General features: G+C 38.7%; 1 protein-coding gene across 9 annotated transcripts in view; it reads left to right on the top strand.

The window, feature by feature from the left end:
• Positions 1 to 357: 357 nt before the first annotated feature.
• Positions 358 to 19,928, top strand: part of TOX (thymocyte selection associated high mobility group box) — a 304,338-nt gene continuing 284,767 nt past the window's right edge. For 5 of the 9 annotated variants that reach the window (XM_077492750.1, XM_077492747.1, XM_077492745.1 and 2 more), the window contains exon 1: positions 359 to 868. In XM_077492750.1, coding sequence (XP_077348876.1) covers positions 767 to 868 — 102 coding nt within the window. In that variant the 5' untranslated portion in view covers positions 359 to 766. Of the gene's footprint in view, positions 869 to 19,928 lie in introns of all 9 variants that reach the window. The other 4 variants (XM_077492744.1, XM_077492743.1, XM_077492748.1 and 1 more) reach the window with 2 other exon arrangements.

The following is a 19,928-nucleotide window of genomic DNA, read 5'->3' as shown; positions in this document are numbered from 1 at the left end:
TCTGTACAGTATTTGGAACCATTTGCATGGATTGAGTTGTATGACATCACACTGTAGGTGGGGTAGTTTCCATATATTGAAGGTAAAACGATAAGCCCCTCTGTGTGTCTTGCAGGAACACGAAGCACAAAGTGTAGCAGCGGCAGTGATGAGGATCTGGCCGCACGGAGCCCTCTTTGTGAAATCGGAGCTGTATGTAAAACACGCCATTCACAGGACAAAGAGAAAGTTCTCATCCGCCGGTAGATGGCGCTGCTCAAGTCAACAGATCCAACGTGTCTAATAACTGAAAACACAGTGATATACATACATACACACACTCTCCCTCCTCCCCCTCCCCCTCCTCCCCCCTCCTCCTCCTCCTCCTCTAGTCATTGCACGGGGCAGCCATTCCTAGGGCTGGGGAGAAATCACATTCCCTGCCAGGTCCCCTTGTCCCCTGTGAGCAGGAGAACATCAACAGTCCGGCAAGTTAAAGAGATCATCCAGCGGGAGAGGAAAAAAAAAAAAAGAAAAGCGGAGAGAACAGAGCGAGCGGAGCCTAAACTAGTGCGGGAGACCCGATTGGCTACTTTGTTGTAGTGCGCGCGGAGCGGAGCCGGGCGGAGGAGCGGAGCCGGGCGGAGGAGCGGAGTTGTCACCCATGTGTGTGCTGCACAGTGTGCTGTAAGGGGGTTTGGTGTAAGCGCTTTTTTTTTTTCTCCGGCTTGATTTTCTGCTCTTGGACATACTAACAGGCTGGAGTTTCCTTGATGTGTGCAGTGCAATGGATGTGAGGTTTTATCCACCACCAGCACAGGCGGCTGCAGCTCCTGACACCCCCTGTTTGGGACCATCCCCCTGTTTGGACCCCTACTATTGTAATAAGGTGATTTCATGTCTTTTTTTTTTTTTTGTATACATTGCCTTTGCTTTGCCTTTTCTCCTCCCTGCTTCCTTTCCCAGGCATGCACACAAAGCCATGCACTGTATATTACTACTATTGCTGCACATTATAACACCCTATAATTGCTTGACCTGCACTTTGCACTTGATGTGCTGGATGATCTGTTTAGTAGGGAGTGGGGGAGCCAATGGGGGGGCACAAAAGCTCTCCCATTAAATTAGGATAACTCCAGATTATAGATCTTTTCCTTCTGCCTAATGAGCTGAATTTCTCTATTGTGACATTTGCTCTGTGATCTCATTGACAGCATCCACTTTACATTTACTGCCTGCAGATAACTACAAGCATTTATTAAGCTATTGCTGCTCCTGCTGTTGTCCAGTTAGGGTTTAGTGAGTTTTTATGTGTCACCTACAGTGTTATCCTTTTTTTTTGTGAGATTGATCTACTTTACTACAGTGACCATGTGACTTGCGATGTTGTCATTATTGGTTTTTTTTTTTTTTTTGTGCTGGGCTAATGGTCTCCCACTGCAAACATCACAGGGCAAGAAGTGTGCTAAACATCCCTGAGCTTGAGCCAACAGTCATTATTTATTACTATTATTATATTCATTGGCCAGGATGGCCGCCTTGGGATTTAACTTGCTCAGAGTTTTTTTTTTTTTTTTTTTTTGGAAGCCTCTTGTCATTTGATGTCTTGACTGAGAACCCTATTGCTCCATCTCTGTAGGGTGGCAGCAGGAAAATCTATGCATGAATTACACTCTGCTGCACTGTGATGAGTTTTGTGTGCATGAATAAAAATAGCTTGTTTAGCACAAAACACTGACACATGACAAGGGCAGCTTTCCAGGCTTACGACTTGTGCCAGGGAAAGTGCTGTGTGGGACTTGCACATTAAAAGTTTGGCATTGCTTGTTCGGAGTGGACTCGCTACTGTTCACTTGTTAACAGTCATAATTACTCTGCAATAAAAAAAAAAAAGAAAAAAGAAAAGAAGTCAATTAGGCAGCCATTGATTTTAATATAATCTGTGATGACCTTGCACGTACAACCTTTTTACATTTATTTTATTATTTTTCAAAGATTGGCGGCAGTAAAAAGATATTTTGTACATCAATGTCAGCTTAAGTTTTGCAGTAGATATCTTATGTATATGCAGTGATGACCTTCCATCTTCAAATCTTTCTACAGTCGCTGAACCTGCACAATGTATTTGTAGTAATTGGCATCTAGTGGACTGTGTACCTTCATTTAAGCGTGTTGCTGATACATTAAGCATGGCCTGCGTCCATTACTGCATACTGTAAAGGCTACAAATCTCTGTAGCAGTACATTTACTACATAGTGCCTACAGCATCTAAATTCTTTCCACTTTCAAAGGATTTGTTGAAATAACCTTCCTAATCAGGTTTCTGTTAATGCAAATGATTGTTGCAGTACACAGAGGCTAGCGGTTTTCATAATACACGTTAAATAATAAAAAAAAAGGTTTGGAAGACAATGCAGGGTGCATTATGCTACAATTCAGCCTGGCAATGAGAAATATTTCTAATTTGTTTAGAAAATAGGCTTCTGTTATAATTGCTTTCATCACAAATGTACTTAAATGTAACAATATCCCAGTAATGTAATTGAGTTCAGTGACCTTACAGGCTGTAACAAGATATGTCATCAACATTAGAAAAGTCACTAATTACTATACCTCCAGCATAGTACTTCAAGAAGAGCACTTACATCATATCTGTAATTGCAATCATTTCTTCCATGTACCAGAAAACTGATTCTATTTTATGTTATAATGTCTCCACTAGATCCCTACTCCATTAATACAGTAGGTTATATGAAGAGGCTTTTGCCCTTGAGTAACAATTCATTTGTAGACATGGATCAAAAAGCGCTACACTACATTAAATACAAAGCATAAACAATTGTGCTACACCAGGAATGGATTTTATTTTGTTGTTTCCATTTTGTCGTCAATAATGTGTTTTGTTTGCTGTTTTAAGTGTTTATAAAGCTGTTTTTTTTGTTTGTTTTGTATACACTCAGTACTGAGTATTATGTTTTAACTTGAAACGTTTGTATTTGTAATCATTTTTCTGTAATAGAAAATAGTTTTCTAGGAAAAATAAAATGTGCTAACATTCACTGCCCCAATAGTTTCTAGCTTGTTATACCCCTTTTTCATGCAAATTGTTTGTGATGACCTCAATCTTGCTGTGCTCTGCATTATTCCTGCTTAGGCTTCTAGTAATTATTAAGCACGAGAAAGTCAGATTATTCCAGTTGTGCGGTAAATGGGCTGCTACTGGTTGGTTAGTGGTTCAAATAGCAGGAGATGTGATAGCAACGTGGACAAACTCATTGAGATGCCTATCTTGTAATGCTTGTAGCTTGAGGGATAGCTACCTATGAGACATTTGTCCAGCTATCAAATAGCAGCCACTAATCAATAAACGGCTTCTTTAAATATTACGTTCCGCAGCAACGCGGCCAACAGTACATCTAAAATAGCAATTGACAAAAGCAAGAGACAAATTTAGATAGATTTCAGTGTTATGGTAAAGGATATTTAATCTAGCCAGATTGTTCTTGGGGCTTTACCATATTTAACGAGGGTGATGTGTAAGACTTTGGTGCACTGTATTTGTGCAGTGTTGCTCTGTTTTATGAAACATCTACTACAATAAAAATGATAGCAGTATAATGATATTTTGACACTTCTAGCAGATGTTAGTCTCTCCGATGAGAGGGAGCCTGACCCCTGCTATCAGTAGGAGAGAAAATAATGGTCTACACCGCTCCCTATGGTGAGCCTCAAAGAAATGTACACTAGATATCGTGGGCTAAGCTCCTTCAGGAGAAAATGAAGTCTACAGCCCCTTCACTTTAGACTCATACAGATATTTTACCTCTCAGGGTAATGAAAGCATGTGGAGATGTGTTTAAAGATTACATTGCCAGAAGAGCTTGCCCCTGTAAGTTGGCATTTACACTTATTGTTGCGCAACATATGCAATTAATATACATTCATTTTTTATAAGTGATCCTACTTACTGTCCTGGCTGCACTGCATCATGGTTATAGAGATTGTATTACATTCTAAGCTCTGGTTATTAGTTATTCTAAGGCTTCCATCAAAGCTTGCAATGTTTTAGCTATTTTTTCCATATCTTTCCAAAACATGCCATTATGCTGTCAGAGATGACTTGTATTTAAGATATTACCTTTCATAGATGAATGGACTGAATGCACAAGCATAAAATCATCGAACGTTTCGGCTCTTCACTTTCACTACATTAATGGCTATGTGTGGTTACAAAGAGTCATTCTATTCCATCACCCACAAATTACTGTTTTTTTTAATCTCTTCATGGAATTTTCAATTTAATAAACTGCTATTGATTCGGCGGTATGTGGACTTGGGAAATTAGGTGTCACAAGTTTTCTTTTCTTAAAGTTGATTGAATTTGATTTACTGTTTGAAAGAATGGAAATACTGAGGGCTGAGCGAAACAGATAATATTTAATCTGTAGGTTCTTAAATATTTTCCAAATTTGCAGCCACTGGTGTGTACAGTGGCTGGACATTGTTGGGGGATTGTTGTGAAATCTTATGAGAGTCAGTGTACAGAGTTAAAACAAACTATAGGAAAAAGCATATTCTGGTCTACAGAGGCCATTAAACATTTCTGTGATGCAGTTAAATTTTGAAATGATGACATTGTAGAAGATCCACATGATTTACAAAGATTGAATCACTCCCAGGAGAATCAATAACGAAGTTGGGCAACTGAAAATCGCTTGTGTAGCCTTAGGCCAGAAATAGACAGGCAAATCTGATAAGTACTTACTGTACCTTAGAAAACGATCTCAACCCACGAAAACAGTTCTGCTGTCTCTCATTTCCATCACATATCACATTTAAAGATATCATTCATATAACAACTTATGTGCATATATGTAACCTTCCTTTTATGCCCCTTATGCGAATGGTTAAAGGCTAAACTGGGCTCACAGATAGGGTGGTTCTAGCACCATAGAGTACACAAATCTTTATACTTACTAGATCACATTTAGCATCATCAAGATTAAGATAATAGTCTGGATAATTTGGCAGGGCATCCATGTATATTAAGATAAATGGCAGTATAAAAATGAAAGCAATTTTGTAGGTAGGCCAGTGAATTCAAGTGATTGAAACATACCTTGAACTGATTATCAGCCGCCAGTCTTTTTTCAACATTCTTCCAGAAGACATTGAGGATGTGTGATCACTGAAAGTGATTATTATTACTGGAAGACATTTTTCAATGTATTGAGAATCTTCTGCGTTCCCATGAGAAAGGGAACAGTTCTTACACCACTTGTTGCTTGGACAAAAGTTGCCTGGTAATTTGGTAGAAGAGTTCCATGATCACTTAGAGCAGGGGTAGGCAACCTCGGTCCTCGAGCTGTTTTGAACCTACATGTGCCATTAGACATTACAAGACCTTGACAATAACAGGCACTGGGAATGAGGCAGAGGCATGATGGGATTTGTAGTTTCACCACAGCTGGAGTGCCGAGGTTGCCTACCCCTGACTTAGAGTGTAGATCTCTCCACATCCCATCATTTTCAAAGAGAGAATGGTCCAGCTAGGAGCAGCCTGAGACATTTTCCCAACCTCTAGAATGCTGGGGTTATCATGGAATTCACCCAATAGGCAGCTTCACTGCACAATTGCAACAGATTTAATATTTTGGCGAATGAAAATTTCAAACAAGTTCTGCTATTAGTGTAAGTGAAAAGAAGTCCTGCTGCTCACAGGTGAGTCGGCATTAGCTGTGATCCAAAAGTGAATTCCATGGAGTGGGGTGCACTCTCTGCCACTGCAGCAGTCATATGTGACCGAGAAAATAGGATAGGCTCCACACCGACACAATTGTGTCGATTCAATCACTTTATTGAAATATCATAAAAGCACTAGATGAGTACAGGCAGGGGAAGAGGAACCCATCTAGAGCTAAAGTGATTGAATCGATACAATTGTGTGGGTGTGCAGCCTATCTGATTTTCTCATTCACAAGTTCTGCTATTAGATGTGCTTGTTGGAACGCCTCCAAGGCATACCCCTAAATGGCCCAAATTTTCTTGTTGAGTTCCCAATTAGATAAGGATTAGGTTGATTATAGCCAGCCTGAGAACTATTTTAAAAACAAAAATAAGGTACTAGCAATGAGAAATCTGACCCAGTTTTTACAAAAATGCAAATGCATAGCTTATTGTACAAATATAGGTAAGAAGTTGAGGTTCAGCACAGGTGCAATTTTCAGCTTTTTTTAATATGCTTCTTTTGCTGAATGTGAAACAGGTGCACTTAATTACCTTCTAAATGATGGTTTGTTGAACAGAAAAAAGTTAAAGAGGATACTGTAGCTGCTTACCAGTGCCTGCATTTTACTTTTTAATATATTGATTGACAGAAAAGCCTAATGATTCACATTAGATTGCCAACTGCTGGCAGTTCAAGCCTTACTTGTAACATAGGACCATGGCTACAGTTGTACTGGAAATACATGAATTAGGTAATGGGGAATCAAATGCATGATCCATTAGAACGGAGGTAGCTGGAATTTTAAACTTTACTGCAAGGACTGTTAGATCTGAGCTGGAGGTTAAAGCACAGAACATCAAGAGGGCATAACCAAATATGTGAAATTGATATGATAGTTTTTGTCTTGTCTATAGTTGTTTCAAGGGTCAACTTAAGTTCCCTAGTGGTGATCCCGAGTCTGGCTCGGGCTGGGATTTCAGTACCACGAGCAGTAACCCCCGAGCCAGACTCGGGATCGCATCGCTGGATACAGGAAGGATACAGGGAGAAGTTACTTACCTTGTCCCCTGGATCCAGCAATGTCCTCCCGCTGTGTGTGCGAGCCCCTCCGCTCGATTCACACAGTGCCCGAGTGCCGCCGAGCTCCGTTCCCTGCGACGTTACGACGCACGGGAGCAGAGATCGGTGCCAAATTCAAAAAAGTCAAAACACATAATACACATACAGAACTGTAATCTTACAGATTACAGTACTGTATAAAAAAATACACACCCCCTTTGTCCCTAGTGGTCTCTCCAGTGCCCTGCATGCACTTTTATATTATAAATACAGTTTTTTTCTGCCTGGAATTTGGAGATTGTCCATAGCAACCAAAAACTGTCCTTTTATTTCAAAAGTGATTTTAGACCAACTAGAAAACAGTGATAATAAATTAGAATCACTTGCAGAATTGAGTGATAGCGATTTGTGGGGAAATTCGTCATCAAACACTAAATCTAATGACGGCGACAATTCTGCAAATGAGCAAATTTCTATGTTTTTGGATTTGATTACATTATTGATTAATTTTTATTATTATTTATTATCATTATTTATTACGTTATAAATTTTATCATACCCGGGATGTCTACTAGACTCTTGTTTGAACAGATTTAAGAGAGTTATTCCTAAGAATTACAGGCCTACAATATAAAATGCCAAATTTCCATGCAAAATAATTGTACCGCTTTCAGCTCCTAAAATCAGAACTAATCATACCGCCAGGGAGGTTAATCCAAATGGAATGATTCTGTTATGACTGGACTAGAGCAGGGTTTCACCTTCTTCCAGAGTGGGGTAGCCGAGATATATGACCACTTCCCTGCACCTTACACCTAGTGGCCTGAAACCCTTGGTGTGCTTCTAGCATTTCCATCTCTTATCTCCTTCTTGCACTGTTGAAGTCTTCATAGTATTTTTTATCACCTAGAAAATATTTTCTTGCCTGCTTGTTACATCAGATGAACCATTTATCTGCATAGAAGTTATGACTAATAATAAGGAAATTCCTTATAGTTTCCATCTTGCACCAGGACCCAGATGAGTTTTCCTACTGACACAACTCTTCTGGTTGGGCAATGTGTCTGGGACTGCTTTTATTAGAGGATATATGCTTCTGGATTGCCCATAGTTAAATATAAGAGCCAAACTACACTTTTTTTTTTAATACCCCTTTAAGGCAAAAGGCATAATGAGCTCAGCTATGAAATACTTACCTTAGAACGAGGTGTCGGTATCTCACCTGGTCCACACGAGGGAGATGACATGTTGCCTCGGCGTGTCTTCCGGGTATTGCGGCTCCAGCCACGATGTCATCACTCCCGCGCATACGGATGGGAGACTTCTTTCTGGCGAGGTCGGCCGTCTGCCGGCCTTTCATCCAAGAATCCCCATGCGCATGCACTGCTGCAGTCAGTGGCTCATTGCAAGGGGAATATCTCCTAATATCTCCTAAACCATATTATTATATTTTTTTACTTACAGGTAAGCCTAGACTATACAACCACTTTAAGCAATGCCTATAATAAGCACCTAATTACATAGATCAAACCTATATTACCAGTTCATTCAAAGTTAAATAATCTACCAAAGGTGTGCTTTTCTTGTGAGCGCACTGGCCGGTTTTGAATGGTGCTCCCTGGGTAATAGGACATCACAAGGTAATATCTCACTTCAATAGAACACAATTTTTCCATTAAGGATGTCCAAAGTCAAGTTCAGTTTTATATTTTAGGTTGCATATATTCTGCTTTCATCAATGCATAATGGGATATAACAGTCTGCTACTGCTACACTTATTCAGACACATTTGTTTGATAAGTGAACTGAGCATATTGTATGAACCATGGCACAAGATATTCGTAGAGTAGTAATGCTGCAGAAAAAGTTGAATGGCTACACTGAAGGTCCCATCAGTTTCATATTATTGTCAATGCTCACAATACATGCTGAGTTTGTTTATTTTGCAGATCAATAATCATCTACCTAAAAGAGGCATATTTTCACTTCCTAAAATATTTCCTTATACTGACTTGCTTTCGGTATGAATGTCTGCTTTGTAAACTGTCTGCTTTGTAAACTGAAGAGCATAGGTAATACTTGGTTTGACAGTAAAATGCAAAGGTTCTACCTACTGATCTGGGGGCTACTAGTAAGGTCCACTTTAGTTTACTTTGTGGGCCCCCTCACTCTCTAAAAATCACTGCCTAAGAGTATGAAATAGTAATGTGCATGTAAGGAAAGACATAGATTATATATTTATCTCACACCCTAGAACTTAGGTGAAGGTGACTTCATGCTGCTTCCGGTGAGATCCTGGGGAATGCAGAGTAGTCCATATCTCATAAAAAGTTGCTCTTGCACTGTACTGGAATGTTCTAATTTCCCAGGAAGCTCAGAGGAAGGGTCATGATGTACACACTGCAATGTGGAAGACAAGGAGAAGGTAAGTATATAGGTCGACCGATATGGGTTTTTCTCTGGCCGATGTCGATATTTAGAAATCGATATGGCCGATATATGATGCCGATTTTTGCGGATGATATTTTAGGCCGATTTGTTTTTTGGCAGGTGGCACTGGCAGGTACTGACAGGTGGCACTGCTTGGCACTGGCAGATGGCACTGGCAGGTGGCACTGACAGGTGACACTGGCAAGTGGCACAGGTTGGCACTGTTTGGCAGGTGGCACTGGTGGGTGGCACTAATTGGCACTGGCAGGTGGCATTGGATGACACTGGCAAGTGGCACTGGCAGGTGGCACTGACTGTCACTGGAAGGTGGCACTGGCAGGGGCACTGGATGGCACTGGCAGGTGGCACTGGATGGCACTATTTTGGCAATGGAAGGTGGCACTGGCAGATGGCACTGATTGGCACTGGCAGGTAGCACTGACAGGTGGCACTGGCAGGCACTAATTGGCACTGACAGGTGACATTGGCAGTTGGCAGGTGGCACTGGTTGGCAGGTGGCATTGGCAGATGGCACTGGCAGGTGGCACTGATTGGCATGTCACTGGCAGGTGGCACTGATTGGCATGTCACTGGCAGGTGGCACTGATTGGCAGGTGGCACTGGTAGATGGCAATAATTGGCACTGGCAGGTGGCACTGGTTGGCACTGGCAGGTGGCACTGGATGGCAATGGCAGGTTTCTCAGCCGATAGTGTAACTGTGTGAAACTGAATGCTCTCTGCAGCGCCATGGTGTGTGAAACTGTATGGAGGGAGAGAGAGGAGCTGACAAATTCAGTGTAATGTCAGAGGTGGGCGGGACCCACGGCGGGCTGGACCCAGCAGCTATCCAGCCAATTATTGGGCTGTTTAAGAAAAGGGTGGGGCCAAATACACTTAGCGGCCTGCCCAGATCCCATCCCATTGGCTGGTGTTGGATAGCTGGGTGAATCTCATTATGTTACAAGTTAAACAATTTTAGCAACTATATCTCTTTATTTTTCTGTGCTACTTGAAACTTTCCCTAACAGACAACTATTATCTAATAAAAAAGCATGTTTGCATTAAAAGATACGTTTTTTATTGACTAGACCTGTATAGAAGAAAATAAAGATTTTACCATCCTAAAAAAACAGGATGTTCCCTAATATCTAGTAACCAGAATGTACAAACATTGAACATGTTTTTTTTTGTTTGGGGGGGGGGGGGGGGTAATGACCATAAATGCTTGCCAAATGCTTGCCAAATTTACAATCGGATTATAAGAGAGGCTTTTTCAAGTCGGTGAAGCTCAGGTATTAATTTGTAATTTGTATTTATGCTATTAGATCCTGAAGACAGAAAAGTCATAACGCAAATGATGTTTTTTAATGGGCCAATCTCCTTAAGGGTCACAAGGAATTTGGGCCCATTTCTACTCTTAGTCTAGGTTCACACTACTGCAGTGCAATCTACTGAGAATTTGATCAGTTTTTTTGTCTTGTGTGAGGTGCGAATTTGCCTTGTGTTTTGAGGTGGACAGTTGCGCATTTACAGCAAATTTACCATGATTTTACCACAAATTTACAGTGATTTTACTGTGAATTTCAGGAGGCAGACAGTGAACAATTCTCAGAGATGTGAACCGTGTGCTGCCGAGTTTACTGCAAATTCAGTTGAAGCCTATGAAAATAAAATTCACGCTGTACCATAGGAATTTGCATTGCACTCGTAGTCAACACGCACAAGACCCTTTTTTTTCTCGCACCAAATTCGCAACGCATATATGTGAACCAAAGCCATGGAATACTATGGTTTTTACATGACCTGCAAATCTGCGTGTTCCAAAACGCATCAAACCCGCTGTAAATTTGTTTCAGTGTGAACCCAGGCTAAAACAGAATTGTAAAATGTATGATAAATTAGAGTAAGCATCATTAGGGATCTTGTAATAGGCACATTTTTGCAGCAAGATTTGTAGTGATTTATTATCTCATTTCATGGACTGTGTACCACTTGAATGGCTATCACTGATGTGCTATTACTGTAGCAATTGTAAGCCCAATTTACACAATCGAAATCAATGTCCAGAGAAATTACATAGGGACTCTTCCACATTTGGCTGTGAAAACAGAAAATTAAAGTAGGTTCATTGCTGTAAATGACTATAGTTTGAAAAAGAAATAAAGAAATTAAGAAAGAAAGAAAGAAAGAATAGAAAAAAAGAAGAATACAAGACCTTTAAAAACGTCTACTGACATAAAAACATGTAACTATAGTGAACAGATCATGCAGTTGCAATGGGGGCTAACAGTACAGAGGGTAAGAACTGGATGCAAGCAATATTACTATTATTTATTACAGGTACTTGTGTAGCGCTGTCAATTTAGGCAGCACTTTGCATATATAATGAACATTCACATCAGTCCCTGCCCTCAAGGAGCTAACGATCTAAGGTCCCTAACTGTGTTGCCTCAATATTAGAGGCTGGACAATAATTCTGTATACAATGAATACACATATAATGTATGACAGCACTTAGTTAATGTTATTGCAATGCTATAGAGCAGTGATGGCGAACCTTGGCACACCAGATGTTTTGTAACTATATTTCCCATGATGCCCAACTACAGCGCAGAGTGCATGAGCATCATGGGAAATGTAGTTTTCAAACATCTGGGGTGCCAATGTTTGTCATCACTGCTATAGAGTATTACAGATCTTTAATTGGAATTACCCTGCTTTCTTCTTTCTTATATGACATCAACCATGAGGGTGCAGAAATAGAATTGACACAGACACAGCATGGACAAGAAAACACACAACAGCATTAACATATATGTGTATATATATATATATATATATATATATATATATATATTTATACATATATATATATTCTCTACCACATATTACTTCCACAAACAATGTTCATCATTATATCATTGAGATGTGCTAACTGACCTGATGAAAGGGAGACCTCATAATCTCATGTTGGCTGTTTGTTTTACATTTTGGACTGCCAGTTTGGGTGTGGCATTTTACTCTTTGTCTCTACAGTCTACCGTTGGAATTATCAGTCAAACATGGGATGATTTTACCAGAGTACTGAATTCCAACATGAAAATACATTCCAGTAATATTTGTGTACGCAAACAGTTTGTCAATAACCCCACATACATTGCATTTATACATTGAAGGCCCCATTTAGAGTTTTTCAAACTTCTTAAAGTGGGTATAAAGTCACATGTAATAATTACTTTGATTCTCTCTGTTTTAGGTCCTTGTTCAGTACAGTACAGTGTTATTCTCTAAATTATAATGCTAAATGCCTTCTTTGCAGAGCCCTGCTGCCCTGTCATGTAACCTCCCTTTGCTTCCCTTCCTGAGTAAGTGAGTACAGTGGGAGGAGCTGAGATTTCCCTCTGATAAATGCAAGCTAGCAGAGGTCAGTTATGTGTCTGCACAGCAGGGCTCTGCATAGAAGGTATTTACCATTATCATTTTAGGAAAACACACACTGTACTGAAAAGGGACCTAAAACAGAGAGGATCAAAGTAATTAATACATGCTTATTTACTGTACAAGCACTGAAGCAGCTGCAGGGAATATATTTACACAGGCATGGGAGGAGAGGGGAGGGGCAGGGAGGAGATTGTTTCTCACACACAGACTATGGAACTGACAGAGAGAGCAGGAGGGAGAGAGGGGAGATGCAGAGACACCGAGGAGATAGCTGGATGACGGAGGCACATAAACTGACCATGCTATCATTGATCAGCAGCCATGATAAACATAGTTTACAGAGGGGAAGACAGGAACAGGCAGGATCAGCCACATATTGTAGAACATAGAAAGGGACAATTGACATGGCAGAAGCACTGTGCTATATCCTGTACCTTAAAGGGACAGTAACGTGTTTTTTTTTAGGGCTGCAACCACTTACATTTTTCTGTTTTTGTTGCTATATATGGCAAAGTAGAACTATGGCCTCCCATTACAAAAAATATGTGCAGTATTTATTTATTAGATATGAACTTACAGTTTTTTCTTAGTCCCACTGCAAAGCCCCACAAATACATTGTTGATCCTGCCAGTGAAGTCCTCCTAACACAGTTTCCTCTGATGGGGCTGCAACAATACTTCACTGCTTCTGAATTTAGAGTAGCATTGCCACCCTCATGTAGGCTCTGCCTGCTTGCAGGCAATTTGAGTACCAGCATTGATAGCCCTACTGCTCACTAAGGTGATATCAGTGCACCGAGCGATGCATTTTCCTACATGAAAAGTGAATTAATAATATATCACTAATGTAAGTTTATTGAAGAGTGCACTTTGATTGTTCAGCCTAGTTTGCAGATGCAGCAATGCAGTTGGGAACATGCATATTTAGAAAATCAGGCCTGCAGTCTAAAAGACATGCCAATTGTGCTTTAGTGCGAGTGAGTGGAAAAACTACAATATCTAAGCCCAAACAATTGTAACTCTCCTACACAGAACATAACAACAATGGTGCACAACGTACCCAACAAAGAACTAAATGGTTAATTTTAGCAGCACACTTTTTTTTAAGATGTCATTAAACATCTGCTTTGATTTTTAAGAATGTAAAGAGCTTGAAAAATTTAGATGCCTGCTATAATTTTTAAGTATGTGGGATATCTGGCTCATGGAATTAGTCCAGACCTACAAAAAAAAGCATTTTATTTGAACTAATATGTATGCTAAAAAATGGTAAGAGACTGGAATGTAGCCAAATACCATATCTAAAAAAAAAACATATACATTAGTTTTATCGCTGAAAATTAAATCAGGCTTGATATGTTTGAATAGTTTCTTCTTGACAGATAGTAACAACAGCTTTTCAGAAGAACTCAGAATAGCCCTAGGGTAGCTTTTTAGACTGAAGGCATTTTGTCAGCAAGCTTAGAACATGTATTCATTGAGAAGGAAGAGAAATATAGTTTACTTACTATAGCTGATTTCTAGTTGATTCCTTGGCTGTGTTTCTCATTTTGAATTGTACCATAATATAAGATTGACCTTGTCTAATTTATAGTACTTTGTAAGGACCTGGTTTTTCAGCTCTTTTGACATTTGGTGTGGAAAGTAGAAGAGAATTACACAAAATTTTATAAATGATCATAAACCATTTTGGATTATTAAAGTGAATCTGCCTTGTCCTATGTTTTTCTTAGGCAACAACAGCGATAAATTGTAGGCAGCCTTTGGTGCCTGCATGTATCTGCATTTGTCTTCATATGAGTCCTTGTGACCCTGTGGAGCTCCGTGGATCTTAGGCTCAGATTAAATAAAGATTAAGCCCCCCCCCCCCTTCAGTTAACCACCCTTTCTGCTATTCAGAGTTTAAATGCCACAATTCACAGGGCAGTAGATGCAGTGACATTTTACAAATATATGCTGGGAGAGGATGGATTTAAATGTAGACCTGAGAAGGAGTCAAGGACCAATGTACAGCTTAGACGTAGGATTCTATGGGTTTCCAAGAGGAACTAACAATATTATGGTTTAAGGGAGGGTTGAACTACCCTTTGCTTTCAGTATCTCTGAGAGATTTCCTTTGTTATGATTTGATTCCTCATGTTCTAGCCCTCACAAATGCATATTGATGATGTCTCTATTGCAGCTTACATTTTTGGAAAAGCATTACACCATCTTAAGCGCTGCACTTATTTTAAGGGGTACTTTAATTAGATACCAACAAACCAGTATTTTTATGAAGGACTCCGTTTGGTTATTAGGAAATTGAATACAATAGAAATATTGACCCTTAAAGTGGACTTTTCACCCCAACTGTAATGTTTGTTTGTGAAATGTAAGCCTTCTCTCATAAACTAAAATGACTAAACCTAAATTCAACCTACTCTTTTGGAAAAAACATACCTTTCCTAAATTTATATCCACCAGGTCATCTATTTAGGCCTAGGTGACATAGCCAGTGTCTTTCATCTGTCTTCTGGGAAGGCAATGTCGCCAGAGACCCCCAGATTGTCTCAGGCAGGTAAAATCTAACACATTTTTGGTGATTTGTTGTTTTTGACTGTTTTACGTTGCACCAGATTTATTAATGTACATGTGTAAGCTCTGCATATGTCATTATTGGTTTGGCTCAAGGATTTAGAAAGGAAATGAAGCTCAATTCACAAAGTTGCTTTTTTCTTGTATGGCTGTTATTTAGCCTACTTTATACATAGTGATATTTTACCAATTTAGTGCTGTTATAACATTTCCAGTGTTACTTTATCATAAAATCCTTGTAAAAGTGACTTTGCAAAGATAACTACACAGATTATCACTCATATGAATAACAATAGCTCCATTCTGGCAATAGCTGTGGTTTTCAATATGTGTTTATTGATGAATGCAGGAAGAGGGGCCATTGAAACCCAGGCCCCATACTAGCTTTGAGGCAATAAGCATTGAGACTGATGTGCCTGTAAAGATCTAGCAAGTGTACATAGAGTTTGTATGCAGGCATGGAGCTACCGAACAGTCTAGAGGATCATGCAATGGTCAATTCCAGAAAAAGTATTAAACTTAGCCAACAACATTTTTTTTTTAGGTACCAATATTAGGCAATCTGATTTTGGTGGTATTATTTATAATTTAAATGAAAAAAACAAACAAACATGATAGTTTTCATTTTCTAACCTACTTCTAAAAAACATGGACTTTGATTGGCTGCACTGGACAACAACTTTACTTTTTCTACCCTAATTTCTATAAAATAGTCTCAGGCGTTTTTTTTTTTCTTTCCTGGAGTTTGCATAATTGATTTCCGTGGTTGACTTTACTGTCACAAAAATGTCAGAAAGTGGGATTGATTTACTAAAGACAAACGGGCTGTTCACTTAGCAAAGTAATACTTTACTTTGCAAGGGAATTTTCTCTTTAGCTTAGTGAATAAGGTGAAGATCTGCTAACTTCCTTCACCCAAGCACATGCAAGCAAAATAGTTTCTTCTATCTGACTGGGTATTCATTGTATAGTGAATTTTTACCACATTCAGTAAGTTAAAACCCCCTTTCAGTGTTGCACAAAGCAGGTAGAACCATTTGTGTATGCAGATGCTCCTGATTTTGTGTATGACCCTTATGGCTTTTCACAACTTGTCCAACTCTTGTTATTTCCCAAGTGTTTACATGCTGAATAATTAGTAATATTTCCCTTTTAAGCATATTTACATATGGTATTTGAAAACTGCCATGTAAATCATATTACCCATGTTTATAGCAACATAAAATACTTTCATTCCATTCAGCCATGACTGGCTGATTTAATATATCTTGTACGTGGTTTGAGTTAAGCTGTTTAAATCAATATTGCATTATGTCAGATGGGTTCATAAAAGTCTGTTTTAATGGCCTCAGCTGTTCTTCAATATGATTTTTGTTTAATGTACAGTATTATAATTTCTAGTCATTGAGCTTCCAAGGACTCTTTTTGATCCAATGTTTGATTTGCTTCCCTTGCCCACAACATTAAGAGTTTCTCTTTTCCAAACCGTTAGTGATCTTGGCGAGTTTAAGGATTATGACGGAGAGAGCAAAATACTTTTTTGCAGAGAAAGCTCCATTTATGATATATCAAAACAAGCTAATTATCAGTATGTATGCCACATCAAGCTAAGGGAATCTGTCAAAATCCTTCAGCTTTTGGATCAGTGAAATTGCAGACTGTCTTGCTAACTAGTTATCGGTAGGGACATTTAAAAAGCACAGCATGATTGTGTTTATGCAACTAAGCTTCTGAAACTTTTATTTGCATCTGAGAACCTTGGCTGGGATCCTAAAAAGGGCTTTAGAAGGAGAGTCTGCTGTGGTTTCTTATTGATATTTTAAGTATTTGATCAAGGATATCATAGTAACAACTGGTTGTGCTCAATCATATCTGTGTATGTGTCAGTAATGTGAACAATTGTTTTTTTAATTATATAAAAAAGATATTATTTTTGAACAAGCATATCCAATATATAATTACTTAGAAAACTGAAGGGAAGAAAAAAAAACAAATGTTTCCATTTTATTCTTCTTTTTGTTTCAGTTGTTGATTTAGGGGATTACAGCCTAATGCATTATTTAAACCTTGGTCTGGTTTCACCCCTCAGAAAACCTTGAATGCAAAATGATGACATTCTTTACACAAAAAAAGAATATATTTCACCATTTGACAGATGCAGTCATGACCATTATTAATAAAAACCTCTTCACAGTGGAGGCTTAATATCAAAGCTAATGATTTATTTTATGTTAATGACTTTCTGCTAGAGCATAAAAGACTATTCATAATGGACTTTTCAGTACTCTGTTCAGTTACTAAGGCTAATGGGGTAATCTTTTCTTTGCCAGATTTGAGCTTTTGAAGTAAATCATGCTGTTACTTTTATAAGCTTAATTCTTGAAATTTATTGCAAAAATCTAATTTTAAAGAGCTGGTTGTAGAATTAATTATGAAAGAACCAAAAAAAAGAAAGAAAATGCGACTGCATATTAAATAAGCAGCATTAAAAGTATGAAAAATTCAGATTACAATTAGAAAAACATACAATTCTTTATCAGAATGTTCAAATCTCCTGGGATTTTTCTACTCCGCAGCATTCTAATGTGGTTGCATTTGTTATCACTAGACTAGTTAAATCTAGAATTAAAGTTAATTACAAACAACACAATACAGCAACAATAAATAATTTGTCTAGTAAAGTTCACATCATGTGCTAATCATGACTCCTGGTTAATAAATGTCTTCTATCTTTCTCCCCTGATGCCCATAAAGGTCTGTTATATACATGGCATCAGTTCAGGTACAGCTGCTGCATGTTAATAATGCATTACAGTCCTGCTAATAAACACAACAAAGGTTATCACCTTAAAAAGAATGCACCGCCTACTTTCATTTCTCTAGGTTTGCTACATTATTCACATGTTGTGCTCTCAGTAGCTGTGTGAACTATTAGTGGTTGATGAAGACAATTATTACCAATTTCATGCAAGCTTGGCCTTGTAAACACAATTATATTTAACCTTTGCAAGAAATGAGCAATTCATTGGTTATGACTGGTTTATTTAGGAAGCTAAATATACATCTTATTGAACAGTACTCATATCTTTATTCACAGTTATTAGTATTAGTAGGGTCAAATATAGTTGCATGTTAATGGGCCAGATATTAATAATAAAGATCAATACATTAATAGAGTTATTAGGGTTGGTTATGACTGGTTTATTTAGGAAGCTAAATATACATCTTATTGAACAGTACTCATATCTTTATTCACAGTTATTAGTATTAGTAGGGTCAAATATAGTTGCATGTTAATGGGCCAGATATTAATAATAAAGATCAATACATTAATAGAGTTATTAGGGTTGCCACCCCCCCCCCCCCCATGAGGATTTAATATATCCCATATCTCCATGCATTCATTGAAAGGCAACTGTAAGCTAAACAAAAACATTTCTCTATTCTACTTTTTTTTGAAGCTTAGAGGGCTACTAATATGCAAATTGAATCCATTATTGTGTCTGCACTGGTTTAGAATCATTTGAAGTGAGTGAGGAACTGATAACTAGTGACATGATGAACAGAGGAGAAGGCTTCTAGTGGTTTAAATTCTTCCACCTATGTATGGCGTTTAAGGCAAAGGCACCCCAAAACAGTATTTTTTATAGAAGAAGATAGGTGTGAAATTACTTGTAGCCTCCACATTTCTAAGTGGATCCTCAAGTTAATATAAATATACAATCCAAATATGATTTAGCTGCAACTTCCATAAAGCATGTAGACTTGGACAGAAGATTCAATTGTTACTCTAACAAATATTATAATGAGGGTAATGCCTGATCTAATGATCTAAGAGATTTTGTAAAATTAAACAGCTCAGAACCTCTTGACCTTGAAGAACGTGGCAATGGATTACTAGAATAGGAACTTTGTTGCATGGTCTGATCAATCCTAATTTTTCATGTGGGATGCGGATGATAAGGTCAGTATACACAGCAGCAATATTTTGGGATGAGACATATGAGGCCTTTGCAGTCTGGAAGCCAAGTGTGCAGGTTTATGTACTGAGAAGATGTCCCCAGTGAGAACAGAAGCCGTCATCCTAGAAAGTAAATTTCAGGTATTTTGTTTTTCTCTGGAGATTGACCAACCAGGATATATGTCTGTAGTGTTCCCAAAGACATGCATCTATGGATAATCTAAACACATTATTAGGCTAAGGGATATGATGCCATATGAGTGCTAAAGCATGCTTGCACTTTTTGTAAAATTATCCTGAAAAGTAACCCTTTCCCACCAGCACCCCTCCCCCCAATTTAAAGCTGTCCATAGATGGATTAAAATGCAGCTGGGAATGGCTGAATTTCAATCCATCTATGTCTGATTCGATCAAAAGCTTTGTTCAATGTATGGACTGACTGCTCTCGAACAGGCTTGTTGGAAAATTTTGCTTCGATCAGCACTGTGTCTAATCAGCTACAACGCTAATCAGTGTATTCTGACAGTGGAGGAGTCCCCACTGTCAGAATACAGTGACACAACGGGGAGGATTCCACGATTCACCTCAGTTATGTGGATGGGGGAATATGTTCAGCTTTCTTTACTCAGCCCGCTCGTTGATCAAAAAACTGATATGTGTATGGATGGGCAGAATTACTGTTACCTGTGCACCCTCCATGCATGTGCTTTATGAATTAACGCAAATACATAGACATCACTTCAGAAGTCTCCTA

The sequence above is a fragment of the Lithobates pipiens genome, unplaced genomic scaffold (genome assembly GCF_037356315.1).
Source record: "Lithobates pipiens isolate NorthernLeopardFrog02 unplaced genomic scaffold, aLitPip1_a1.2 Scaffold_19, whole genome shotgun sequence".
Classification (NCBI taxonomy): Eukaryota; Metazoa; Chordata; class Amphibia; order Anura; family Ranidae; genus Lithobates; species Lithobates pipiens.
This window is presented reverse-complemented; position numbering and strand designations above follow the sequence as displayed.